This window comes from Miniopterus natalensis, chromosome 14 (assembly GCF_054644295.1).
Source record: "Miniopterus natalensis isolate mMinNat1 chromosome 14, mMinNat1.hap1, whole genome shotgun sequence".
NCBI lineage: Eukaryota > Metazoa > Chordata > Mammalia > Chiroptera > Miniopteridae > Miniopterus > Miniopterus natalensis.
Window position 1 is genome coordinate 57,978,300 of NC_142094.1, and position 27,251 is coordinate 58,005,550.

Consider the following 27,251-nt stretch of genomic DNA (forward strand, 5'->3'; position numbering starts at 1 on the left):
CGTTTGGAGGACACTTTTTGCTGAAAAGCACGCAAGGCCGTCGTTAACAAATATAGTGTTGATGGTGAACTCAAGTATGTAGCGTCGAGGATGCTTTAAAAATAATTTTCAACCCGAGCTGTGTTGGCTCAGTGGTTAGAGCGTCAGCCCTCAGACCAAAGGGTGTCGGGTTCAATTCCGGTCAAGGGCAGGTGCCTCAGTTTCCGGCTTCACCCCTGGCCCCAGTCGGGCCCTGTGTGGGAGGCAGCGAGTGTCTTTCTCTCCCTCTCCCTCCCTTCCACTCTCCTTGAAAAGCAATAAAAAAATATCCTCAGGTAAGGATTAAAAACAAAAACAGAACAAAAGACATAACTTTTAAAATAGCCTGAGTTTTGCATGACACGTGTTTCGGGCCAACGCGGAAGAGGCTGCTGGCCCCACAGCGTGAGAGTCCGTGTCCCAGACAAAGGACAGAGGAGGCGTCTGGTCGTCAGGAAAGGTGAGACCTGGCAGGGAAGCCGAGCAATCAGGCTGCAGGAAGGGCCTGCTCCAGGAGAGGAAGCGAGGGAGAATCGCAGGAACCGAATAGGGGAAGGAGGGGCCTCTTCCCTGGGAAGTGGGCAGCTGGGGCCAGCTGTCCGGATAACGACACGGAACAGCTGTGGTTGTCAAAACACACACGTTGCCAGACAGTCACCTGGTGTGTGACATTTGGGCAGTTCTGTCTCGATGTGGGAACAGCAGCCATCTGGGTTTTGGCGCAGCTGTTTCCGGTGTTAGCCGAGGGGTCTTGACGGCGGGTCGTTGATTCAAGTGACTAGCTGGGTCTTTGGGTGAATTGCTCGTGGCTCACCTTCCTCATATAAACACGCTTTTTGGAACTCTCAGATGTAGAATCACACGGGTTTACCTCGGTCACATCTGCTTGTAACCTGTGGGAAAGCGCATCAGTTAGCTTTTATCACGTAACAAAACAGCCCAAGACTCAGTGATCCTAAAACAGCCATCTGTCATTTCTCGCCTGTCTGTGGGGATCGGCTGCTCCAGGCTGTGCTCGGACAGGTGGCTCTGTCCACAGGTCCCCCATCCCCTCCTGGCCACACTGTCGTGTCTGCCCCGTGGTGACGGCGGAGGCGCAGAGGGCGAGCAACACGCGTGTTCAGGCCCAGGCTTGGAACTTGCCCGGTGTCACTCCTGCCTCGTTCTATTGGCCGGGGCACGTCTCCAAACTCAAACCGAGGGGTAGAGGAGTGTGTTCCCGCCCTTAGTTGGAGGAAGGGCACCGGCACTCATGGGGTTGGGGGTGTGAACACAGGGAGGGATTGCACACTGAAACCGAGAATGCAGCAAAGTGTTGGAAACTGCTGCTGATCAGATACTTAACTGTGGCCGGGACGGTGCACACAGAACAATAAAATAGCTAACACGGATTTAGCACTTACTACGGGCCGGAGGCTCTTCTAAGCGCTTTGCACGCACTGGCTCACTTGATGCCCTGTGATGATTCCCAACTGACATCCGAGGAAACCAGAGGAGGGAGGCTGAGCGACGGGCTCAAGGTCAAAGCCAGGTACCTGGCCCCAGCACCCAAGCTCCAGTGCCGTGTGTGGTCTGTTTACTGTCCAGAACTTCTTTATTTTATTTTTAATGTGTTTTTATTGATTTCAGAGAGTGGAAGGGAGAGGGAGAGAGAGAGAGAAACATCAATGATGAGAGAGTCATGGATCGGCTGCCTCCTGCAGGCCCCCGACTGGGGATCGAGCCCGCAACCCGGGCACGTGCCCTGACGGGGAATCGAACCGCGATCACCTGGACCCTGGCTTGGCGCTCAGCCACTCAGCCGGGCTGTCAAGGACTTCTTTGGAGAATACAGAGGCCCGGTCACCGAAGTGGCTTGTCTGAGGTCACTAAATGGACCCGACGTTAGCATCCTTGCCCCTGGCTGCTACCTGTGTCCTCTGCACGAGCCGCGGGCCAGTGAGTGCCCATCGAGGGCTGTGGCCGTGTTCTGTTAACTCTGTACCTTGTGAGCGAAAGCATTCAGCTCAGGGATAGGACTCAAACTGGTCGCCTGTTGTTGGTGCCGAAATCCCCAGTCTCCTTCTCGGTCTCGGTGACAGTCTAATGATATCTTTGAGCTAAATGTAAACAATGTTCCTTCCTCCTCTCGTTGATTAATATTCCTTGGAAAAAATGTATTTCCATATCTGCAGCCCACCGAGGAATGTCAGCCGTTAGACAGACTAATCAGAGGGAGGCTTTGTGTTTTACTAAAGGTTAATTAAGAGCCATCAATTTTTTTTTTCCTTTGAAACATTAAAGTAAAATAATGTTATTGGCTGTATTTTCCTCTTGGCTCCCGGAGGGCAGATGTAAATGCTCTACCTAAATGAAGCTATTTATTTAAATCCATCCAGATTTCTTTTGAAGTTTCATACATCTTTCTTCTGCTGTATCAGCTTATGGCTACGATAATTTAATAAGTTTTTCCCGGGGTGAAATTGGATGCCCTTTATCGATCTCACACCGAGGGGGCATTCAATTACTTAATCTACGGTGGTATTTCTGGATCTCTCAATTACAGTTTTGTATAAATGGCTTGGTAATGGTGCTTGGGGTGCATAGGTTAATAGGGGGGCTTCCTAGCCGGGGAATTGGACGCGTTCTATTTTGGGACCGGCTATCAGATCTCGCACAGGGGCCCTGGGTTCCCACCATTATACGCTGCGTCCAAAAGGCCCAGCGTGGAGCCCGGGCTGGGGAGCAATCTCCCTGAAATGGACACCTGAGGCTTAGGTTTAATACCCGACGGGAGAGCCAAGGGTCCTGTCGAACCCGAGTCCACTGGCACCGAAATGTGGACATTCCAGACGGGCCCAGGGCAAGGGGCACGAGCGGGCATTTTTAAAGGCAGAATGAGCCGGGTGTTGGGTGTCCGAGGGGCTGTTCCCGGGGTCGTCTGTGGTGTGTGGGAAAGGCCAGTGCAGGAGCGGGGCAGCCGCCCACCTTCCTTTCAGTACAGCCCCGTCGACTCTACTTTCTTCACCGACTTACCTTAGTTAATAGCTATACTGTAAAGACCCTTTCGGGAGAATACAGAGTGCGCCCCTTTCTGCACTTGGACGAAGGCCCTGCCTCCCCTCCGTCCGGGTCTCCGCCCCCCGCCCCACAGCCCAGGGGCCGGCCCTCGCGTGGTCCTCTAGGGCTTTGCTCTCCAGAGTCTCTCCTCACGGGGCGTTTGCTTCTCCGGATCCCCGTGGGGCTGGCCTCTTTGCTGTCGTTCAGACCCCCTTCCTACCCAGGCCTTCCCTGGCCGTCCTGTCTACTGCACCTCTTCTCCCAAGGCGGCCACTCGCACGGGGTGGGGCGAAGGGCAGGGGTGCTGCTCAGCATCCCCCAGGGCACAGAACGGCCGCTGACGACAGAGAATGACCTGGCCCTGGTGCAGTGTTATATTTTTTCTCAAAGACACCCCCCTCCAGGGGTTTTTTTCTCCCACTGACAAATTCTCCAGCTCTCCAGATTCCAGCTGGGGGTCCTACCACTCAATTCGATTCTGACTCTAACTCCTGGGAGTTAGTGTGGAGCCCCCGGGTTAGGGGCTCTGTCCCCCGAGACTGCCCCACTTCAGATGCCAGGTGCAAGTGTTGGGTCCCTGGGCTGCCCACACTTCTGTCTGATATGGCAGCAAGTTCGGAGGTTCCCCCAACATGCTCCGCAGGTTTGATAATTTGCTAGAACCACGCACAGAACTCAGGAAAGGACCTTACTGACGGTGACTGGTCTGTTATGGACACGACTCGGGAACAGCTCGATGGAGGAGACACTCGGGGCAGGGCCACAGCTTCCATGCCCTCGGGGTGCCACCTGCCCAGCGCCTCCGTGTTCACCAACCAGCAATCCCTCCCAATCCTGCCATTTAGGGCTTTTAACGGAGGCTCCATTACGCCGGCAGGATTGATGAGACCACTGGCCGTTGGTGATTAGCCTGGTCTGCAGTTTCCCTTCTCTCTTCGGAGGTTGGAGAGGCGGGGCTGAGAGTTCTCGGTTTCTGATCAGGGCTTGGTCTCCTGTGACCAGCCCCACCTGAAGCTATCCCAGGGCCACCAAGAGTCACCTCGTCGGCATAAACTCAGGTGTGTTTGAAAGGGACTTATAATGAATAACAGTCGATAGCTCAGGACATTCCAAGGTGTTTAGAAGTTGTGTGTGAGAAACAAAGACCAAATATTAATATCTTTATTCTACCCCCCCCCAATCTTGTACTGGCTCCAGGCGCCCAGACCTGGGCTGGCATCCTCAGCAGTGCCCACATACGCTGGTGAACAAAACGAGTGGATTATAAATCAACGACACTGAGGGTTTTTAGGCTCCCGAGGCACCTGGAATTGTCTCCCCGGTTCTTTGCTCCCGATTTCTGTTTAAGCAGTGAGAGGTGGCGTGGGCCCGAGCAGCCTGCCCAGGGGACGGATGCCCTGACCACGCCCCAGTGTCACTGACACCCCTAGCTTCTCCATCTCCGGGTTTATTTAATTACTTTGCTTGTGACGAGAAAACTTTGCTCTTGTTTAGGGGATGTTTTGCCCATTCTGTTGGGTCCAGATAGTGTACATTCTTATCTTGGGAGTTTCAAAGACCATGTTTTCTTTAAACAGAATTAATTGGGCCTTCGCAGCCGGAGAGACGGAGGGTGGGAGCTCGCTCCCCACCGAGATCCCGGCTGGAGCCTTATCTTCGACGCGTAAAGGATGTTTTCTCTCGGCTTAGCGGCGGGGTTGCCGAGCCAGGGAGCTTGCTCTTTTGTTCCCTCGGTTTGGAAGAATTGTTTGTACCCAGAGGCAGGTCAGGGGTGGCTGACAAGTTTGAAGCGGAGGCTGGAGCCTTGAGGTTCTGTCGCGGCTCTGACTGCCCTCGGGGTGAGGGTGGCGGAGCCCGATGCGCCGCCTGGCTCCGGAGCAGTTGCTCCCACGGCCCCCACTCCTCTGCTCTCCTCAGAACTGTCCTGACCGGTCTCCGCCTTCCCTGGCCAGCATTTCACAAGCTGCTTCCTTGAACCTCAGGGAGAAAAATCCATGGCCGGTTATGTTTTGGAAATTCTGTGTATTCTGTTCCTCTCCTGTGGACTCCCGGGGCTTAGGAGCAGATTAAAGGCCCTGAAAAGTCCCGTTGTAAAGAAGGCCGTCGCTCTGTCCGTTTCACATTTCCTCCCTGTAACTCAAGCACAGAACACGCGTCGGCAGCATGCGGGCTGGGTGTGGGAGACGTTTTAGGAAACGCTGCTTGGCTCTTTCTTGGTCGATGAGCTTTGATGAAACTTGGGCCTTGTGGTCCAAGGGAGGGCACGTTTCTCCTAGGGAGTTCTGACGGCCGAGCCCCTCAGCCAGTACGAGGAGGGTTTGCTGCAGGTTTAGTTAATTCTGCCTTCTCTGGGGACAGCGGGGGTTGTCTGAGGGTGTGTGTACAGAGTTGGGGGTACAGCCATTGCCCTTGCGTAAGAGCGCTGCAGACAAGTAATGTGATAGGATCTCCCATTTCTGACTCCATTTCAAATGTTCGTGGCATTCACTGACAAAAGTCATCGATGGTGCTGGCAGCATTAATGCTGCGTGCCTTTTAGGGGATGCTAAATATGTGCGGGCATTATGCACACTCCTTTCGTGCACTAACTGATACACCACTTTCACAAGCTCATAAGGGAGGTTCCCTCACCCTGATTTCACTGGGGAGGCAACCGGAGCTCAGAGAGGTTAGGTGGCTTGCTCAGGGTCACACAGCTACTCGTGGTGGTCCACCACCGCTGGATACTAGGTAGGTCTCCATTTTTGCTTTAAAAATATATATATGTTATTATTGATTTCAGAGAGAGGAAGGGAGAGGGAGAGGGAGACAGAAACATCAGTGATGAGAGTCATCAATCAGCCGCCTCCTGCACGCCCCCGACTGGGGATCGAGCCCGCAACCCGGGCATGTGCCCTGACCGGGAATCGAACCGGTGACCTTCTGGTTTATGGGTCGATGCTCAACCACTGAGCCACACCAGCTGGTCCATTTTTGTTTCTTTTGTTTTTTGTTTTTTTACTTAAAGCCCTGTCATCCAGGCAATAATGCATTTTGTAACCACAGGATTCTATTAATAGATTTATAAGAATCCTGCTTTTCCCAGGATGACAAACATGAAAAATTATTTCCGGGTCTGAAGAATGTCATCACACAGGGGATGCCGTGCGTTGAATTTAATTGCCTAAGGGCTTGGAGTCGAATGGTTTTTTTATGTGATACCCTCTCCTGGAGAAGAAATCGTCTTGGTCTCCCTAGATTTTCATTACGTCTGCTTCCTGAGCTGGCAATAAAGGTTGGCTCTGGGGAAGGGAGGGTCTGTGCTATCGGGAGAGGAAACTCATTCATCCTCTGCCTGCTCCCCACCTCCCCACCTTCCTTCATGGATTCTTAGTTCACTTAAAAGCGCAGATACTTTGGCGCATCTCTCAAGTTCACAGTCACTGACTGAGCACGAATCCGAGGATGAGTCAAGGTCCCGGGACTGGGGTCTAGTGACAGCCAGGTCAGGCGGGGGCTCAGAGGGTTTGCGAACTGGGCAAAATATGAGGTGTCTGACCCGCTGCTGGTGCTGCTGGTGTTGGGGCCACAGTCGCTGGCAGAGACTGAACCCCAAAGCCAGGCACCAGGGCCCTGAAGCCCCCCTTCATCTGTATGGTTTTCTATGACTTGTAACCCGGCAGGTTTGGGCTGAAACTCAGAGGTTCTCTCCTTGGAAGATGACCTGGGGGTTATTGCTATTACCGCACGATGGAATAAAACCTGTTTTCTTTGTGGTTTAGGTAATCTCACATTTTAAGGACTTTCCTGCCCCCCGAAGAGGAGACATTTCAGGGGAACACAGGATGTAGGAGGGGAGCCTCCAGGGCGTCTCCATGGGCGGTGTGCCAGCCCATCCCCTGCTGAGAAGACCATGACACCTGCCAGTCCCTTGGCTGTTTCCACGTTCTCCAGCGAGACCCCTTCCACGTCACTCTGTGCCACGGGAAAAAACCTGAAGGACGCGCGGGAAGGCTCCCGAGCATGCGGCTCTCCCGCGGTCCCGGCGGCACCGACAGAGCATGACAGCTGGCGATCCCTTCCTTCCCTTCTTTCGGAGCCGAGCCAAAGAACGCCCTCCCTCGTCCTGTAGCGCCCGGGTGCCCGCTCGTTTTTATATCTGTCACCGGTGCCTTCCTTCAGGTTTCCCAGCTGGACGCTCCCTCCGGACTCCTCGCCCATGGCTCGGAGGGCCCGCCGGCCACGGGCACTACCATGAGGCACTGCGCTGACTGCTGCATACAGCTGTCCCCCGACGACACACCGAGGGCCGGCTGCCGGGGAGGCGCGCCCCGCGGTCGCCAGGAGTGCCCCGCGCGCGCCGGGGAGAGCAGAATCGTGCTGCGTGTGGACGGTAAGCAGATGAACTTGCTCGCGGTCCTCGAAGTGAGGGCCGAAGGCGGCGAGAGCTGGGCCGGCTTTTCGCGCTTCAGGAAGGGGAGGCGATGCAGCCTCGTGTTCGGACTCATCATAATGACCCTGGTGATGGCCTCCTACATCCTGTCGGGGGCCCACCAAGAGCTGCTGATCTCATCGCCCTTCCACTACGGAGCCTTCCCCGGCGGTCCCAGCTCGGCGGACGGCGAAAACCCAAGTGACGCCAAAGAGCACCATCACCAGCCCTCTGCAAGTAATATTTCATACATGAAGGACTACCCAAGCGTTAAATTAATTATCAGCAGCATCACAGCCCGGATAGAGTTCACGCCCAGGCAGCTCCCCGACACAGAGGACCTCAAAAGGCAGGAGCCCCACGTGAGTAGCCTCACGCTAGTCTTGGTTGATTGACAGATTTTAAAAAACGGATACTTTTCCGTCACTGTAGCGAGGCTAATTGGACAGCCTGCGAGCAGGGTGCAGGCAGGGCGCTGGTTGCTACAATGTTGCCCCGGGAGGGGAACCTGCGGCCGCGCAGCTGGAGGCCTTGGGGGATGACTGACAGGCGGTGGAGGGGTTCCAGCTGCCCGTGCAGACATCAGCCTGTTCCTAGTCTGTCCTAATTAGTACTTTTGTCTCCGATGGCCATTAAATACACAACTAGTAAACAGATTCCAACTGTTCAGCTAGACTGTCCTGGGTGCGTGCGTGCGTGCGTGCAAGAGATAAATCATGGCAGGGTGAATTTGGATCCAACTGTTATCTTCATTCTTTCCAAAGTTTTGTTTTTTAATTTTGGGTAAGAGTCAACACGGTCTTTCGCTCTTTACCCGGGTTTTGCTCGATGTTGGTATTCCGTCCCTGTCAGATGAGATTTTAATTTGAACGCCGGAGTTAAGGGCCTGAGCAGGATTATGCTGCGGTTAGAAAGTGTCCGGGCTCATTCCACTCCTCCGCGCCCCCCCGTTCTTCCTCGCTGCAGATGTTTGCGGTCATCCCCAGGAAATTCCTCCCCAACAGCAAGAGCCCGTGCTGGTACGAGGAGTTCCCGGGGCGCAACACCACCGACCCCTACCTGACCAACTCCTACGCGCTGTACTCCAAGCGCTTCCGCGCCACCTTCGACGCGCTGCGCAAGGCGTTCTGGGGCCACCTGTCGCACGCGGGCGGGCGACACTTTCGCCTGCGCTGCCTGCCGCACTTCTACATCATCGGGCAGCCCAAGTGCGGCACCACCGACCTGTATGACCGCCTGCGGCTGCACCCCGAGGTGAAGTTCTCCGCCATCAAGGAGCCGCACTGGTGGACGAGGAAGCGGTTTGGTGCGTGCGCTTGGGGAGGGGTCCCGCCTCCATCACCCACCCACTCGCGCCTTCTGCTTGCCGAGGTCACTGGGGCCGGGTGGGGGCGAGCTAGCCTGCTCAGGGCACCCCCTTTCCCACGGGGCGCACAGCGGCCGCGCCCGCCCACTGCAGGCTGGCTCCGGCCCCGCCCGGCCTGGCCGCCCTGCGCCCTCGGTCACTGTTTCCTCTCCTTAACCTTTTCGAGCTGCCAAGAGACGTGTGGTCACCGGAGCTCTGGGATGACCGGTGCTGGAGTCTGGGCCGGCCAAGGGCGTTTCCGTGGGCAGGGCCAGGTTGTTTAGGAGTCTTCAAGTTTTCCTGAGTGGAACCCAGGTTTAGGCCGACGCTGAATGTTTCCTGACGTGTCTGACCTCACCCTTTGCTAGTCCTCCCGGAGTGGACAAGGGCACACACGTGTCTGGGGTTTGGCAGCGGCCGCGGGGCTCGAGCCAGGGCTTTACCGTCCTGCTCATTCGGAGGTGCTCTCCCCCGGTCCTCCCCTCCCTGATGAAAACATGCTCCTCCCGGCCAGGAGCTCAGGGCTGTGCTCCAGAGCCCGCGCCCGTGCCACCTGGAGCCTCTTGTTTGCCCCACGGGCATGCTCTTCCTGCTTCCCGCTAACCTCGGAAGCTGTGGTTTGGGACAGTGTGTGGTTAATGGGCTTGCAGGTGAAATGTGCCCATATCTAAGCCAGGAGCAAACTGAGGCTGCGTGGGGCTCATGCCAGTATCACTGCTGTTCAGCCCAAGCGTCTGTCTGGGGCCCTCAATACTCCGTATTGTCTGGACAGACAGACAGGCTGCCTGATCTAATGCGATGTTCAACGTTTCTGATCTCACAGCACACGAACTGATTAAAATTCTGCAGCACACCAAAAAATATAATTTTTTTTGTTCTGTTAATCCTCAGCTGAGGGATTTTTTTTCATTGATTTTTTTTTTTTTTTTTTTTTTTTTTTTTAGCGAGAGTGGGAGGGAGGGAGAGAGAGAGAAAGAGAGAGAGAAACATCGATGTGAGAGAGACACAGTGACTGGTTCTGGGGATCAAACCTGCAACCCAGGTATGTGCCCTTGACTGGAATCAAACCCGAGACCTTTAGATGTGCAGGCCGACGCTCTATCCACTGAGCCACACCGGCCAGGGCAAAAAAAATGGTATAATTTCGACTCATTCACACTGGACGGCTATTGTGTTGGCTGTTATCGTTTTTTTATTTCACAATTTAAAGGAAAAGAGATTAGCGCCCCTGAGTGAGTAGTCGGGTGTTGCATGTTGTTAAAATCCTTGTGGCTCACCATTGAAAATCCCTGGACCAGGAGACAGAGACTTGGAAACAAGTGCCCTTTTCTGTTTGACGCCGTGTGTGCACCCTGCCCGCCATCTCTGTGTCTGTGTTAACCAGCCGCCGGCTTTCTGGCCCTCCAAGCGGACACCTTTATAGTTCTCGAACAGCTGGGACGTCCTTTTAGTTACCACTGTGCAGCTAGCTGGTGGTGCGAGTCGCCCCCGAAGCAAACGGGTTAGAAGGTGCAGCCAGTGTGCCCACGCCCGCCTCCCCGCTGCTTCCTGGGCCGAGCTTTGGCTGCTGCAGCTGGCCCCTGGGCCTTCCCACCCCTCTGTCCCCCCCTGGGAGGCCACCAGCCCAGCAGTGACGGCTTCATCCTCAGTAACTCCTGCTTCTCGGTGCTTGTAGGAATCGTTCGCCTGAGAGACGGGCTACGGGACCGCTACCCCGTGGAAGATTACCTGGACCTCTTTGACCTGGCCGCGCACCAGATCCACCAGGGGCTGCAGGCCAGCTCTGCACGGGAGCTCGGCCAGATGAGCAGGATCGTCATCGGTACGGTGTCCCCAATCCCTCCCTCGAGCCACTCCCGCCCTGGGCCGGGCCCAGCTTTGCTCCGCCTGCATGACACCCGAGGAGCGTGCATCCCCGCCTGGCCATCTCTCGCCCCCACGTGACACGTTCGTTCACATCACCTGAACAGTTTCTATAAAGCAGAAATGTTAGTGGGCTTTCGAGTTCCGTGGACTCCAGCACAGCTGAAATGCCTTTTTTTAAAAGTTGCCGTTTCTTTGTTCTTATTTTAATGAAGCACACATGCTTGGCTTCTCTAACTGATAAACCGATCTAAGTCTGGTGGGGGCTCCTCAGTGCAATTAACTGATTAGTGAGGCTGTGGTAACCCTGGCTGCTGGAGCCCCAGAAAGACAGAAGCAGCCTCTCCGGGAACAGACGCAGCCCGAGGCATCCTTGCCGACTAATTGCTGTTAAAAAAGCCGGCCCTTGTCAACCTAATGCCTTCAGACATTCGAAATGAGGTGGTTTGATTAACAATCGTTTCTTTAATTCGCAAGAATGTTTTATTAAAAACATATCTTTTTGCTCTTTGTGTTGGGCTCAGCTCAGGAGAAGATATTTGTCCCTGTATATCTTCTGAAAGAGAGAAATCTAAGCGTGTGTTTTGCTTAAATTGGCAGGTAACCAACTTTTAAATTTTGCCTAAATCTGTTGTATTTCAAGTCTCAAATTCAGTGAATCCATTAGTGACCAGGAGGCGCTGTCATCGACCCTTTGAGAGATGGCTCTTTACTTGTCTGAGGGCCTAAGCCCTGATTTTTTTCTATTTTAATTTTAGCTCAAAACCAAATCCTGGGAGCCTTATGGGATCATACCCCTCTCCCTCCAGTGTGAACTGGCTACTAGCTATATTTTTACATTTTTACAGCCTTGGGGTCCAAACACCCCAAACCACAAGTCTGATTAATGTTGGACTGTGATTTCCACCCTGTGTGCCTCTGGGAAAATACGGTCTTATGAAAAGCTAAAAATATGCATCGTAGAGCCGGGGAAGGAGACTGAGATAATGAATGAGAAAGGAAAGCCAAGGTTTGGTGTCCTAACATTTGCTTCCACATTTAAAAAGGGGGGAATGAAAAACGAAATGCTGCTATGTATTTACCCAAGGCAGAGTGTGGTGGTTTATGGCGGTGGAGAGGCAGGGGGAGAGCTGGCATCCAGCCCTGCTCGTGCACCAGCCTGCTCTGCCACATGCCAAGTCTATCCTTGTGGTCCTGACCTCAGTCTGCACATCCTATAAAATGGGCTGTTGGACCAGATCGGTTCTGGGCTCCTCCCTCTCCTGAACTGTGTGATTCAGCTCTGCTCCAGCTTCCTCCGCTTAGATCCTTGCTAGAACCATAAGGGCCTTTCTTCACCTCGGCCCAAGAGGTCCTTTCCTCAGTGGTCTGGGCTGATGGCTGGAGTCACGAAGGATTCGAGTGGCCAGGTTCTTTGGAGCTGGGGCTCTAGGCATGTTGAAAGTGCCTGCCTCTGCTCATGGCCCCTTCTCTGCCCTGTGAGTGCACATGGGGCTTTGTTTACTGAACTGTTGTTCTTTCTCCAGATATGTTATGAGAGAGGAGGGGCTCCTCGTTTCATTTCCCTGATCTATCCCCAATGCCATGTGCAGTGCCGGGCACATGTTACACACCAATGAATGGTCTCTGGATGGATGTGTAAGGATGGGTGAGGATGGATGGATGATGGATGGATGATGGATGAGGATGGATGGATGATGGATGAGTGATGACGGATGTAGGATGGATGGATGAGGGTGGATGAGGATGGATGAAGGATGGATGGATGATGGGTGAGGGTGGATGAAGGATGGATGGATGAGGATGGATGAAGGATGGATGAGGATGGATGATGGATAGATGGCTGAGGATGGATGGATGAGGATGGATGAAGGATGGATGGATGATGGATGGATGGATGAAGGATGATGGATGGATGAGGATGGATGAAGGACGGATGGATGCATGGATGAGGATGAGTGAGGGTGGATGAAGGATGGATGAGGATGGGTAAGGATGGATGGACAGACAGGTGGATAGACAGAAGCTTCTCGGTTGTAGGACCAGTCCACTTATGACATCTGACAGAATTTGTTCCAATTTAGTTTAAGATACTTGCCTTGTCCTAATAGTTCCTTATTCAGTGTGAGTGAAATTTTCAAAGGACCTCTGATTGACCTTTCTTTTGCGTATTCTGTGGCATTAGCTCTTAAAAATATAGAAAGAAAGAAAGAGAACAGAAAAGCTCCCCTGGACGTGATTGCACGCCTGCGAGTCCCCTGTGCATGCGGCCCCTGCGCAGCGTGCTGTGCTCATCACCCAGCAGAGGCCAGGTTCTGGGCTCAGACGTTTCCTGCATTTGTGTCTGAGATATATCAGAGTCCCATGGAACGTGCCAGGAAATGGAGCACACACTTAATCGGCTGATTTGCCTTTCTTTCTAGAATTCTGAAGACTGTCTAGAAAAAAGAAATAAATAAAGTCAGGGAATTGTTTCAGTTTTCTGAGAGAGAAATGTTGAAATGTCTCACCCTGTCCTGGAATATTTAACATCTCCTCTTCCATTCATGCAGACCATGATAAATGGGAGTGAGCACCACCTTTCTGCTCCCCAGGTGGAACTGAGTAGATGGGGGGCGCTGCTGGGGTGGATGGGTGTGCTGCACCTTGAGCCTGAGACAGAGGTCTTGGGAGCCCCCTGACAGAGCCCTCCTCTTGTTGGTGCCCGAGGACTCGCCGATGTGATTTCGAGGCGAGATCGATGCAGACTGCCTCCAGTTTCCCAATAAGAATCAGCTTCCCAGTGTCTGCTCCATCCCTGATGCTAGAAAACCATCTAGTACATTCTCTATGGGACCTTAAAACACCACAGAGCTGTGCACTGTGAGCATAGATAAATATTGTGACATTGGGAGACCAGGCGCTAATGGAGGTTTTTTTGCATGCTCTGGAGAGAGGAGCTAGAGGAGGCGCGCTCAGTGTTGCCTGGATCGCCTGGATTTCTAGATTGAGGTCCTTGGCAGGGCAGGGTGGGGGTGTCACGGTGGCTGAGGGTGGGTCTTGGCCTCCACTCCCTGGAGACCACCTGCCAGCACGGAGGACCAGCTCGAGCCCTCACGGCTGTCTGAGAGGAAGACGTAGAGTCAGGCGTGGCCCCTCACCCAGGCTGCTCTGGGGGAGCCATCGCTCACACTGCTCATTTGCGGTGTCTCTGTCTCCAGGGGAGGCCAGTGCCTCCACCATGTGGGATAACAACGCCTGGACCTTCTTCTACGACAACAGCTCGGACGGCGAGCCGCCCTTTCTAACCCAGGACTTCCTCCACGCCTTCCAGCCGGAGGCGAAGCTGATCGTCATGCTCAGGGACCCGGTGGAGAGGTGAGCTGCTTAGATTTTCTGTTTTGGAGGCGGGGGTGGTTGGGGGAAATGAGGCCGTTTTAAAGAACAGTTTTTCTTCTCATCACAAGCAAGATTGTGCCTCTTTTTTTAAAAAAAAAATAAATAAACAAGCTTAACTTGCAATGTTAGTGGTATTTCTTATGTAAATATTATTCTTGGGGTCATCTCGCTGTGTCTAAACAAATGGTAGATTGCTTTCTTGGCCAGGGACCCTGGCCTGCAGTCTTTAGCCTCTGGCTGGCTTGACCCGGGGACCTGGGACTTCCCCATAGGCACTGCCAGGAAATGAGAAACGCCCCGGGGATCTACGGGGTTTAACTCCTGGGATTCCCGTCCCCCGACGTGGTCGATGCCGCTGTTCTGTGGGCTCTGGGTGTGCAGGCTCCAGCTTTCCCTCTGCCTCTGTATGTCTGCCTGTCGTCCAGCCTCAGGAACCCCCCCCCCCCCCCGCCGGCTCTGAGGCAGCCCCGACCTTGGAGCAGCCCCCAGGTCCTACCTGCTAGCTTCCACACTTTGGAGACAGGAGTTTGGTCTCTGCTCGTGGAGTGGGCTGGGCCCCCATGGTCGAGCACAGTTGATACAAGCCAGGGGGCCCTTGGGTGGACACTATACATAGCGGTCAGCCCTGAAAGGAGAGGCCTGGTGACCAATTGACCCCTCGCCGCCCACGGCCATGTTTTCACAGCTGCACCGCCTCCTCCTCAGCCTGCCGCCAGCTAAAGTTCACAAGGTTGGAACATTCTCCCAGGAGCGAGCTTTCTCTCACCCAAGCCTTCCTGTCCCATCTCCCTAGTTCCTCATTCTGAGGAAGGTCACACTGCACCTCAGCCTCAGAGGGTCAGGGGTGAAACTGCAGCCTCCCTGGACTCAGAGAGGTGGGCACCAGCCTTTGCCTGGGCTTGATTCTGTGGGTGCCAGGCCCTGGGGAAACGGGACACAGGAGTGGCCGTGGCTGCTGTGGTCTGTGGATTCAGCAAGAGCAGAGGGAGGGTGAGGCATGGCCCCCGAAGAGACAACACATTCCAGTGGGGGGCCCCAGAAAACTGTTCTGGGGGAGCTGAGGCCTGGCTGGGTTTTAAAGAATGAGTAAGAGTTTTCCAATTAAATGGAAGGAAGGTGGTCAGCAGAAGAAGCATCTAAGCAGGCATAATAGAAAGTGCATCGGTAGAGGCTATTTTGGGGGAGTGGAGCCAGCTTCCCAAGTATCCTCTCTCCCCCCGAGGTTCTGGCTCTGCCTCCAAGGGCCTGGGTGCTGTGAAGGGGAGCGTTTGCACAGGAGGGCAGTTCTGCTGCCCAGGGTCAGCCAGCCGAATCAGAGCCGTACCTGCCCGGCCCACCTCTCAGACCCCAGCCTGAGGCCTGTCTTCCCGGCCTGAGGGTCATGGCCACAGGACGGCCATCCCAGGTAGCCATCACATTCTCGACTTCTTTTTTTTTAAAGAACAAATACTCTGTTTACACTGGGAACTGAAAGCGGGGGTTTCCTGCCTTCCTGGTCCTGCCTTAATATAACTATTTCGCCAATTAAATTGTTTCTTGAGCCCTGATCCCACTCTGGGCCCGTGCTTGGTGCTGAGCGTATACTCCGCGGTGGATGCCGAAGCGTCCTGGCGCCTGCCCTTCGGGAGCTGGCACGTGATCAGAGGATGAGGCCTTGACCTGTCATGACCGGCGTGCTGGTGCCCAGGAGAAGGGAGATACATGGCTCTAGCCTGCGTCAGGGAGCTGACCCAGCGTGGGGCTGCCCGCTGTGTTAGTCACCTAGAGCTGCGTAACAAATCATCCAGAAACGCGGTGACTTAAAACAACCGTTCCTGAGGGTCAGAGCCTGGCCTGGCTCTCCTGGGCCGTCCATGTCAACGTCTCACCTTCCCCGTGGCTGCCATCAAGGCGTCACCATGGCGTGGTCTCATCCAAAAGCTGGATGGGGAAGGATTCGCTTCCAGCTCATGTGGTTGTTGGCAGAATTAGGCTCCTCAAGGGCTGTTGGAAACAGGCCTCCGATCTCTGCTGGCTGTTGACCAGAGGCTGCCCTCAGTGTCTGGTCCGTGGGCCTTGCCACTGTGTCTGCGAGCTTCATTCAAGCCAGCGAGGGAGAAAGTCCGCCACCTGGTCAGAAGTCTCCATCTTTCGTAATCTGATCCCAAGAGTGACAACCGTCACCTTTGCCACGTCCTGTTGCTAAAAACCAAGTCACGAGGTCCAGGCCACACTGAAGGGGAGGAGATCACAGGGCCTGAGTACTAGGGGGACCAGCCTAGACGTTACCTGCTGCACCTGCTCTGTCCTGTCGTCGGTCTGGTCCTCCAGGGACCGGGGCCTTGCAGGGGACAGTGACGGCAGGGGTGGGACTGGGCGCCGCATAGGCCTCCCCGCTCACAGCCGCGTGCGTGCTCACGCGCAAGTTTTCCATGTGGGCTGCTGACAGCAGCAGCTGTCCCGTTGCTGTTTAAACATTTATAAAGATCTGTAACAATAGGAATTTCTTCTTTGTAAGACTCCCGTGACTCATAGCTTCTCTGAAGAGGCTGCCTCGTGTTCCGTTCCCACCAGGGAGGATGATGAATGTCGAGTGTTTAGGTCACGGTTGAAGAAACAAACACTGGAGCCCAAGTTCCCATCGTCTGATTGGGTCCCGGGCCCTTTGCCACCCCGGTCCTCCCGTGACCTTGCACTTCTGCGAGAGGGAGATCCCCAGATTGCTCGCTGCCGGTGGGACTGGGCCAAATCCTTCATTTCTCTTACAAATTGGCTTGGAGGTGAGAAGGGGGTGCTTTTATTTCTAGATTTAGATTCACATTTAGCTTTTATTTCTATAATTGATCGAAGGTAGAGGGTTTGAAAATACTGGAATTGTAGCAAAGTCCAATCAGCCACTTTGAAGGTTCCGGAGAAAGACGTGAGGTGGACAGAGGATGGGAATGCGCTATGGCCCGGGCCAGCCAAGAATCTTGTAAGTGTCCCTATGTAAGAAATAACCACCATTTAAAACTCTGGTGGTACATTCCTGGGCTAAACTGTCCCGTTAATTAAAAAAGAAGCCACCAGTTACAAGCAGAATTTTTCATTGAGTTCGATTCTTTAGTGGAAAAGACTGGTCTTTTCAACGCTTCTCACCTTAGCCCCCCGCCTCTTCATTGGTGAGGCGGTTGATAAGTTGGCCTCTGAATTCAGAGGCGGGGCCAGCTCCGTGAGACGTGAACCGTGGCTGGGAGGCGCCGGCCCTCTGATGTAGGTCACGGGAGGGACATTGGAGGGTTGTCGTGCACCAGCTGCTAGGGTTTAGTTGTCTGTGTATTTTAGTTTTAATCTGCATGTAGACTTAATACCACTCACAGAAATGGCCGCCCCAGGAGCGTTTGCTCTGCGAGCTCCGTGGTGATGACTCGACCTGGGAGACTTGGCCTTGGGTGTGGCTGGTCTTTTCGGGGGAGCAGTTTCTGGGAGACGCTGGAGTGTGACCATCAACAGGGTGACTCCCCACTTTTGCGGAGGTCTGTAAGCAGTCAGGACCCAGTCTGTGAGGGTGCCCAGGCCCGGACTCAGCTCATTCACCTATCTCCCCATCGGGGCGAGTGAGGTGCCGACCGGCAGGTGGCCAGCGTGTTGCAGGGAGCCGACTGGGCTGAGGTTTTTGAATCGCGTCGGCCTCTGACTTGAGCCTCTCCTGCTGCTCAGCCGGTGCCGAAAACCCGCAGACAGCCCGGGGGGAGGCGGGAGCGGGCCGGCACCCAGGCAGCAGCAGCGTTTCCTCTGTAACAGGTTCACCCGAGGATCAGGAGGCGGGTGGACCATTGTTAACATAAACGACGGTGAAGGGGGGTTAGGAGGCTCCCCTGCGGACAGGCAGGGGCATCGGGAGCAAGGGCCTTGGAGGGTAAGGTGGCGAAGGCAGCCGCAGATCCTCACGGCCCCCCGCCGTCCGGCACTCGCCCGCCTGTCCTCTCCGAGCCCCTGGAGTCTCGAGAATGAAAGCAGGAGGCTCGAGGAGGGCGGTGGCGGAGCCTAAGCTGCCTGTCCGTTCCCTGGTGAGCTCGGGCGCCTTGCTCCCCCCAGCTGCCGGCCCGGGGTCCCTGATGTACCCCTCTGTGCGGCCACTTCCTGGGCTGAGCCGCGAGCCGCACCCAGGCGAGGGCCTGGTCCAGGCCTTGCAGCTGCGGAGGTGGCCGTGGCCAGGCGGGGACGGCTTGGCCTGTGAGGCTGCTCTCAGGCCCACCCCGGTGAGGGGCCGCATCTTGTTATTGGTGGAAAAGAACCCTCATGCCGAAAATTCCTGTGTTTAACACAGCCTGTTTTCTCGGGACGTGTTTACAAAGTCACTGGCAGTCCCCATACTCCCTCAGGATTGTTTGCGAAGGGCGGCTTCCTGCAGCGGGGTCTCGGGAGAAGCGCCCCTTGTTTCTCTGTCCGCACTCAGAGGCGGGCTGCGTGCTGGTGGCGGGTCGGGAGGCGCTTGGCCTCGACTCTGGGCCACCAGGCGGAGTCTGGGGACCTCTCCTTCCAACAGCGCTGAGGGGTGGGAGGTAGTGGCCGTCGCCGGGCAGTGAGGCCCCTCGGTCTGGGCCCTCGGCCTGGCTGTGGGGCTGCCTGAGCCAGGGGTGGCGGCCGTGCTCTGTGCGCCAGCCTTTTTCACCGCTGACATCTCCCGTCGGGTCACCCAGGCTTAGAGATAAAAAGGATGCCTGGTGTTGCCTCCGAGAGGCTCTGCCTTTCATCCGTGGCCATTCACCAGGTACCCAGGATGGGCTGGTGTGGAAGAAATATAAGTGGACCCAGAACTCCGCTCCCACTCAAGGGGATCACCCCCAGAGGCCCCTGGGAACCAGAAAGCTTGGCATCCATTTGGACATTTTAAGCCCAAACCTGGATGCTCTTATTTGGCAGAAAAGGAGCCTCATCAGTGTCACCCACACGCATGGCCTACGGTGACTGGACATGTCCTCCTGGTGTCCGCCTGGCCAGTCCTGCTTTGGCCCTGGCGATGAGACGGTCACGCTCTGTGGATCCGTGGGGCAAACACGCCTCCTTCCCGGCTTCATTCCGTGGCTGTGTTTCCTTGTAGGAAATAGATATCTGACCGTTATTGATGGAGCCGTGTCAGAGGCTGGGCGTATTGATCAGTGGCTTCAGCCCGAATGCCGGCAAATGGGCAATAATGAGGGGCTGCCCTGGCTTTCGTTTCTGTGATCACAGGTATATCGACCCTCCAGGTGCCACAGAACCGTGCGGTGTCATTGGAGGGGGGGCGGTTCATTGGGAGACATTTGTGTGCCACCTTTCAGGGGCTCCTGGTTGAGGAAATGTCACTATTCACATTGTGTGTCATTGAGAAGCCGGCTGGCGGCCCTGGGGGAGCACAGGGAAGTGGGGGCCGGTGCGGCCTCAGGGGGAGCCAGCCCAGGAGTGGCCAGCGGCTCCCAGCTGCCCACCCCTTCGATACTCATATGAGCCTGGCCTGGAGGAGGGGCCCACGGACACGCTGCCCCTGAGTCAGGATGGTCAGTACACCTGCGTCTGCTCAGGTGGGCTCAGAGCCACACCCGGCAATGTCCTCAATGAATTCAGCTGTGGCCTGGGGGGTAACTGTCTAGGTTTTACATGGTGGGGCCTTGAAGCTCACTGATGGCTGCTCCTTTGTCCCTGTGGGGAGAGACGTGGTCCCCTCCAGAAGCAGCAGGTTAGGGACCCCCCCAACACACACACGCATTCCCACTCTCCTTCAGGAGTGGGGTCCCGGGTCCCTGCAGGGCACAGCAAGGAGCCGAGGAGCGCGGCCGTGAGTGCAGGCTCCCGTCCCCGGCCGCCCCAGCAGCCTTCTAAAATAACCAAGCACAGAAGGCCTGGAATGTACTTGGACTTATATTTGGAATTGCTGTTGGAAACAGTCCTGGCCAAATGTAACACCCATCTGTTTGGGATGGTTTAAGAGTAAAAAAGTGAGGTGCTTCTGCAGGAGGGGGCCTGGCAGCGCCCACACGTGGGGCTGGCTGGGTGTCCAGGTCAGCTGGCCCTCGCTCTGCCCGAGGGCCTTGTCCCCTCCAGCCTCGGGGGCCCCTGCTGCTGGGGCGGCTCACTGCCCGCTGGACTGCCCAGCCGAGACATCTTCCCTTGAATCAAACCCGTCTTTCTTCCTGCACCTTCTGTTGACCGGTCCGTCCTTCAGGTCATGGGACAGATCTCCCAGCTCTGGACAGCTTCTCAGCCTCTGAAGCAGGCAGTTTTTCACTCACTGTTTGGCTCCCAGAACCTAAGGCAAGTGTCCTTTGGGGTCCTGACCTGCCGAGGTTGCATCAGTGAGTCTACATCTCTGCTATTGGGGGGGGGGGGGGTCTGTAAAGACAGACACAGACGTCCACAAGTTTGCGACCTAGCTGAGAAGGTCCACAGGAGCCCAAGTGAAGTTTGGTTCAGGAGAGACTATCCGTTTCCGTATGAAAACACCTTTCCATACATGGGCGCGGTCTGTGTGGACAGGTCCATGTGTGCGGACAGACATACAGCCTCCAGGTGTCTGCGTGCATACGTGGGGTGGGGGGCTTACATTGCGCTAAGAAGTGGGTCCCCACCAATCTAGAGAGACACATTTGCTAACGTTGTTTTGAATGTTCGAACGTCTGTGGAGAAGGCCGGGAATTTCACGTAGAACTGTAATGTTGCCTGAGCGACAGATGCTCGCGCTCTGGTCCCCTCCGACGGAGGAGGGAGACCCTGGAAGGAGCGTGAAATTCAGGCCTCTCTCGGCTGCTGCACGGTCTCGGTACCCGGGCGTTGTCTCAGAGCTCTCTGTTGCTGTGAAAACAGCCGCGGCCTAAGGTGGCAGGAAAGAACAAAAGACAAATCAGCGGTGGTTTGTCTGGGGCCTGTGTAGACAGGCCTGAGTCCGGGGGGGCCTGGGTGGCCCTGGGAGGGGGGCAGGAAGGGAAGCAGGCAAATGGATCATCTGCAAGAGAACAAAGAGAAATGGCAGAATTTTAAGGAACAAAACTCGAACAGTAATTGCGCATTGATTTTCATTTTCGCCTAAATGCTGTGATTTTCCTCCCACTGGCAGGTGGTGAAAATCTGTTTATTTTGTTCACAGGTTGTACTCGGACTATCTCTACTTTGCGAGTTCGAATAAATCCGCTGACGACTTCCACGAGAAGGTGACGGAGGCCCTGCAGCTGTTCGAAAGCTGCCTGCTCGACTACTCGCTGCGTGCCTGCGTCTACAACAACAGCCTCAACAACGCCATGCCGGTGCGCACCCGGAGCCCCCCCGCAGAGCGGCCACTCCGCGCTGATTATGCAAGTGGTGTGGACGGTGTTTAGCATATAAATACAGAGAGGCGGTTCAGTGTGCAAATGACTCCCTCCCAGGCCTGTGAGCGGGTGGCTAGAACAAAAACAAATATTCATAGATGGAGAAGTATAGGAACCGATGGGCCCATGGGCCCTGTCAGCTGGCACCGGGCTTTCCTCACTGCTGATCTGCCAGCTACAATGCTCTCTCCTCCCTCGGCAAGAGAATGAGGGTGCGTTTAGGAAGATTGCCATTTAGTGAGGCTCTGAGAATACCCTGCAATTAGGATTGGCAGACGTGCGGACCCAGCTCACAAATTGCCTCCGCATTCTCTCCAAGGGTGGGCTGTTTTGTTGGTTTTAAAAATTACCCACCAGGGGCTGTCATTGCTTCTTCGACAGGGTCGCAATGGAAAAGTATTTTCTTTGCTTTTCTCTTGTTTGCCTTTAAGGATATAGCTATGCATTTCTTGCATTTTTTTTTTTTTTTTTTTTTAAATGCAAAAGAAGCCGTTAATGGAGAGTTCAGCAAGTTTTAGCTAAGGGATGGGTTTCCACCACCGCGCAGCACTCTGGGTTGTCCAGGTGCCTTTTCTGCAGGTTTCACGCAGGTGGTGAGCCTTCCACTGTGAAGCTGATGCTCCCAATTGCACTGGGATGTGGTTCACAAGCCCCCCTCTGCTGAGCATCTCACGTGGTAAGGCAGGAACAGATCTGCTTGAGGTGGAGGCGTGGAGTCCCCAGGGGGGGTGGTGGGGCTCAAGATTAACGGGTGTTACTCCCCCATCCTTGTTATCAAAGCCGCCCCACCTGGAAGGCAGGCTGCTGCACAGGCTGGTGTCAGAGGCAGCAGGTAGGGCTCCAGGCTGTCCTGCTGGAGTTTGGAGTTTGTCAGGGAAGCCATAACAAGGACCCAGGTAACCACAAAATCTGGCTGGTGGTGCTGCTGGAAGGCGCGGCCTGTGGAACCAGACGGTGATGTGGGTTCAGTTCCCAGCTCAGGCATTTACTAGCTGTGTGATGCTGGACAGTTGTCTTAGCTTCTCTGAGACCCATTTCTTCATCATAAAATGGGGTCATAATACCATTTTTCCAGGCTGTTCTAAGGCTTAAAGAGTGATAGTTCATTCATTGGTTGGGGCCCTGAAACTTGGACAAAAGATAGATTTACGAGAGAAAAACAAACAGAAGTTGATTGACACGTCTGTGGCACATCCGCATGGGAGCAACCAGTGGCAAGTAACTCAAAGAGGTGGTTAGAACTCGGGCTTATAAAGCACCTTAACAAAAGAACGATACTTTGTAGAGAGTTGACGGACAAAGGAGGACGACTTTGAGTTTCTAGGGCAGCAAATTGTGGGAAGGCAAGTATGTGGGGGGACCAATGGTGACAAAGGCTAGTTTTACAAGGTTTATGTTGAGTCTTCTGGCGATGGCTCCAGGCTGATAGGGGTCTAGTTGTCTCTAGTGATTAACTTCTGTCCTTCCTGGTGGAGACGGGGAAGGGAGACACCCTCAGAAATTTATGCCCTGCTTTTAGGAAAACAGAGGGAGGGCAGAGAGCTCCTCTTATATCTGTTTTTTCTTAATTGCCTTCAGCACAAAATAATCCTCATGCCAACGTGGCATATTTTGGGGTGGCATGTCTGCCACCTTGATGTGCATTCATGCCTCCCACTGTGTGCGCATGGCTCTGGGTCCCACTGCGGTGTTTCCATGGCTGTCGTGTGCTGGGCATAGGAGCAGAGACAGCCAGGATATTGTGCAAAGAACATTCATCCCCGTGGTGGCTCTCATGTTGGCTTCTTCCTTTATCTGAGTCCTCACTATGAAACATGCCATGGAACTGCCCACAGGGTTGCCATAGGATTAGATTCCACCCTAAGTGGGAATCCTTGCAAGAAGCACGATTGCATGGCGTTTAAAATCCACCATCTTTGGGGTTGGTTTATCTCTCTGGGGTTGGTCTATGGTGACACACCACATGGAAAAGTGCCGTGTGGCGTGGGGGAGGTACTCCTGGAATGACGCCTTCCTCTCTGGTCCCAGGTGAGGCTGCAGGTCGGGCTGTACGCTGTGTATCTTCTGGATTGGCTCACAGTTTTCAAGAAAGAGCAGTTCCTTGTCCTTCGGCTGGAAGACCATGCATCCAATGTGAAGGACACCATGCACCGGGTCTTCCAGTTCCTCAGCCTCGGTACGATGTCACGGAGCCCACAGAACAGAGCCGAGGGCCATGGACGCTGTCTGTCTGAGGGATTCACTGGTTCCCACGCAGACTCCGTGAGCTGGGCAGGGATGGGCCGAGCTGGGAGGCCATTCAGCACCAGTTCACATGGGACCTGATGCATGTTGCGGGGAGGGGTCTTTGGGGAGGGGCAGACGGCTTCTCATCTGAGAGCTTACGGCCACGGGGGGAAGAGAAACTGCAGCTCAAATAACTGGTGGAAATATGGGAGGGTTAGTGTTGTCAGAACAGGTGTATCGGATGATTTGGGGTTCCAGCCGCTGAAGGGAGCGTGGAAGGCTCCATGGGGGAAATAGTCTGTGAATTGAGCCTTGAGGATGGACAGGACGTCGGGGTGGCTGGGCCAGTCCTGCAGAGGCCACAAGGCTCACAGGAGGGAACAGACAGGACACCTCGGGCGCAGGGGATCCCTGGAATCCGAGCCATGTGGCTGGGTGTGGGTTGCTGGCCTGGCTCCTGGGACTCGGGACCCTTTTATCATTTGACTTTCTTTCTCCCCTTCTTGGGGAGCTGGTGATGTGATGGCATCATTACTTGCTCTAAGGCCCAGAACTGTTTTTCTTTGATTTGGCCACTTGCAGACTCCAGCATCAACGAGCTTGTCTAATCCCTAAGATGGGCAATAAGGCCAGTTCTGTTCTTTCTGTTTCATGTAACTGAAGGATGCGGGGAGATGGACTCTCAGGACTTTGGCCAGATTCTGAAATCCTGGGGCAGAGAGGCCTGGGCAGTGAACCAGTGATGGGTGAGGCCAGTGAGAGGCTGGTGGCCCAAGGGCCTGGGATGGAGGTGGAGCCTTGGGTGACAACACCTGCTGGCTTGTTCCTGGGCCTTTCCCCATGGGATGTCCTTGCTTCAGAGGTCCAGCTGGTGGGGTCTCTGGGCACAGCCAGCTCCTCTTGCCCCCGCCTCCCTGCGGCCACTTCACAGCAAGACACAGGGTGAATCATGGCCCAGCCAGGAGCCCTTTACATTAGCAGCCCGAGGTAGAGAGGATGGTGGGCTGGTGACCAGGAAAATCTATGGGTATGGACTATGCCCGGCACGTTGCTTAGTTGACCAAGGACAGGCCGATGGACTTGGGAGCCAGCCCTTCGGGGGCAGCCGGAAGAAAGCCGGGAGGTGAGGCTCAGGCCAGGGGTCCAGGAGGTGAGGCTCAGGGATGGCAACAGCCTGATGTTCCAGGTGGGCCTCCGAGCGCGGGCGTCAGACACGGGGCGTGGAGCCTGCAGTTTCGTAATGCGGTATCTACCGTCCACCCTGAGCAACTGCATCACGGGTCGGCCCAGGAACTCTGATCTCCAAACACATCCTTAGGGAGGGAGACTCCTGTCTGGACGTGGAGCGTGGCCGGGGTTTCTGCAGAGTTCCTTTGCCTCCTGCCATTGCCTCCGCCTCACAAGCTCTTTCCTTTCTCTTCCAGGGCCCCTGAGCGAGAAACAAGAGGCCTTGATGACAAAGAGCCCGGCGTCCAACGCTCGGCGCCCCGAGGACCGGAGCCTGGGGCCCATGTGGCCGGTGACTCAGAGGATCCTGCGGGACTTCTACGGGCCCTTCAACGCCAGGCTGGCGCAGGTCCTCGGCGACGAGGCCTTCTCCTGGAAGAAGACGTGAGGCTGGCTCCCTCCACTGCCCAGGGCCTGTGGGTTCACTGTCACCGTGACTTAAAAATCTCTCTCTTCAGGGAACATCGAACTCAGAGTGTGGAGAGAACCCCGAGACTTGAGGCTTCCTTCCCTCCCAGGCACGTGTCTACTGTAACCATCCAGGATGTCCTTTGTGACATCAAATAGCCTGGCAGTGGACCCTTGGCGACGCTCCCCCACCTGAGGCCACCTGAGACCCCACTTCTGGATAGACTGCCTCCTGCTCTGGGACTGTGGCCGGTGCTCCTGGGATGAGGCCGGCGGGCGCTGTCCTGGGAGCTGGAAGGGGAGCCTCGGGCCTGGGGTCTGGCTGAGCAGCCTGGAGGTCACGCCGTGGGGCTGCCAGAACCCGCAGGCCACGTTCGTTCCGAAACATTCTGGATCCCTGACGCACCTGGCGGAGGTGGGAGCTCTTCCGTTTTTTGTCTCCTTTTACTCCAAAGTCCGCCCTTCAGCCTCTTCAGATACAAACCCTCCTGTCTGCCGGGCCTCCTCCCACGTCCTCATGGACTTAAGTTTAACAGGGAGTTAAACAGAGCGTTTCACCCGGAGCCCTCTTCCGCCTCCTTAGAAGTCGGCTCAAGAGCTTCTTTTGTTTATAATTGCAATAGAAATTCAGTTTGTAAAGGAGGGGAGGCTGATCATGCGGGACTGAGCAGCTTCTAGGAACTGCACACGTCATGGGAGTCTAGGAGCTGGACCCCGTCCTGTGTCCTGCACACGAGGCCCTTGGAACGGGGGGATTGGAAGTTTAGTTCTGGCCACTGTGGGCTCCATGGCTCCACCATCCCCGGGAGTGAGCTCATGACCCACCTGCTCTGCCAGGTGTGGCCAGAGGCCCTGGCTCAGCTCACAGACAAGACGCTCCTGTCCTGCTTCAGAAACACATGGGAGCCAAACTTTCCGAGCGTGATTCGCTGGGATTCCTAAGAGAAGTTTCTGGGCCCCCCGGCAGCTTGCCTTGCCCATGGATGGGCTGAAGGCCTTGTCATTTCCTGGAGGTGATGGGGAAGGACTGAGGGGGGCCCTGGAGCCGCTCGGCACACAGCCCCCAGTGGACCCAGTGAACTTCTCACTCGAGTGCCCTCAAGGGAAGCTTCATGTGACCAGAGCTCTCTCGCAAGGTCCTGGACACCAAGTTGGAAAGTGTCAGCACCCCCCACCCAGCCGTCACTCGTGGCGTGAGGATCTGCACAGCTTCCAGCCGCAGCGCCGTGTCTCCCTGCCCGGAGGTGGGGTGCAGCGCCTGGCTGAGGGGCTGTGTGTCCTGAACACCTACCTTCAGGGACAGTTCCCCACCCTTCCTCCCTCCGCAGGTGCCCCGAGCAGCAGCTAGCGGGAGACCTGGCTGAGCACAGGGGTGCTCGGGGACATCCGTGTGTGTGTGTGTTTGCAGCACAGGTGTGTGCGTGCGCCTGTGGGTGCATTTTCTGAGTGGGTTTCCCTCGGCTCAGGGGCTGACTCGGCTCTTTGCTCTGGACACAGCCCTGCCTGGGACTCTCGTCCCTGCCAGTGAACTTGTCGTTTTCAGGATGCGTTTTGCTCTCCCTGCCCCCCCGTAGCCATGGGGCTTGTCTCACGCACTTCTACGCATGTGAGTAACATGCAGCCCAATCTGCTTCTCACAGAAGTATCAGGACATATTATTCCCAATATTATTTGGTTTATTACACAGGTCTTTTTACACACACAGGCCCACCGTTCTGTACCCACCAGTGCCACGCCAGCCGGTGCCACGCAGACACGGCTCCTGTCCGGGGGCCTTTCTCCCAACGGCACCACCTTTGCTGTCTCCGCTTCGAGGCCCGTTCTTGTGGATGGCACAGGTGCTGTCTCTGGTGGTGGCCCTGGAGCCTGTCACCCAAACCAAAGCGAAACGGCGCATCCCTTGCGACCTGGTGTGGAAGTGACTGCTCTGCGAGGCCGCGTGTGGGGCTGTATGCGTTGAGCTGTCGAGCGAACCAGTTACACTGTTACTTTCACTGCTATTTACCCGAATTAAATGTGGGCCCATGACGGGGAC

At 55.4% G+C, this 27,251-nt stretch overlaps 1 protein-coding gene across 1 annotated transcript; it reads left to right on the plus strand.

The window, feature by feature from the left end:
- Nucleotides 1-7,212: 7,212 nt before the first annotated feature.
- Nucleotides 7,213-25,855, plus strand: CHST15 (carbohydrate sulfotransferase 15). The gene is made up of 7 exons (XM_016207119.2): nucleotides 7,213-7,830; nucleotides 8,435-8,774; nucleotides 10,489-10,635; nucleotides 13,877-14,033; nucleotides 21,136-21,292; nucleotides 23,384-23,531; nucleotides 25,006-25,855. Exons 1-7 carry the CDS (start codon nucleotides 7,291-7,293, stop codon nucleotides 25,194-25,196), a joined length of 1,680 nt encoding a protein of 559 aa, XP_016062605.2. The 5' UTR covers nucleotides 7,213-7,290; the 3' UTR covers nucleotides 25,197-25,855.
- The last annotated feature ends 1,396 nt before the right edge of the window (nucleotides 25,856-27,251 follow it).

Excerpts from the sequence above, each read along its gene's own strand:
- CHST15 (XM_016207119.2), top strand. The coding sequence starts at position 7,291 with ATGAGGCACTGCGCTGACTGCTGCATACAGCTGTCCCCCGACGACACA. Across the intron at positions 21,293-23,383 it reads GCCTCAACAACGCCATGCCG|GTGAGGCTGCAGGTCGGGCT; the intron begins GTGCGCACCCGG and ends CTCTGGTCCCAG. Across the intron at positions 23,532-25,005 it reads CTTCCAGTTCCTCAGCCTCG|GGCCCCTGAGCGAGAAACAA; the intron begins GTACGATGTCAC and ends TTTCTCTTCCAG.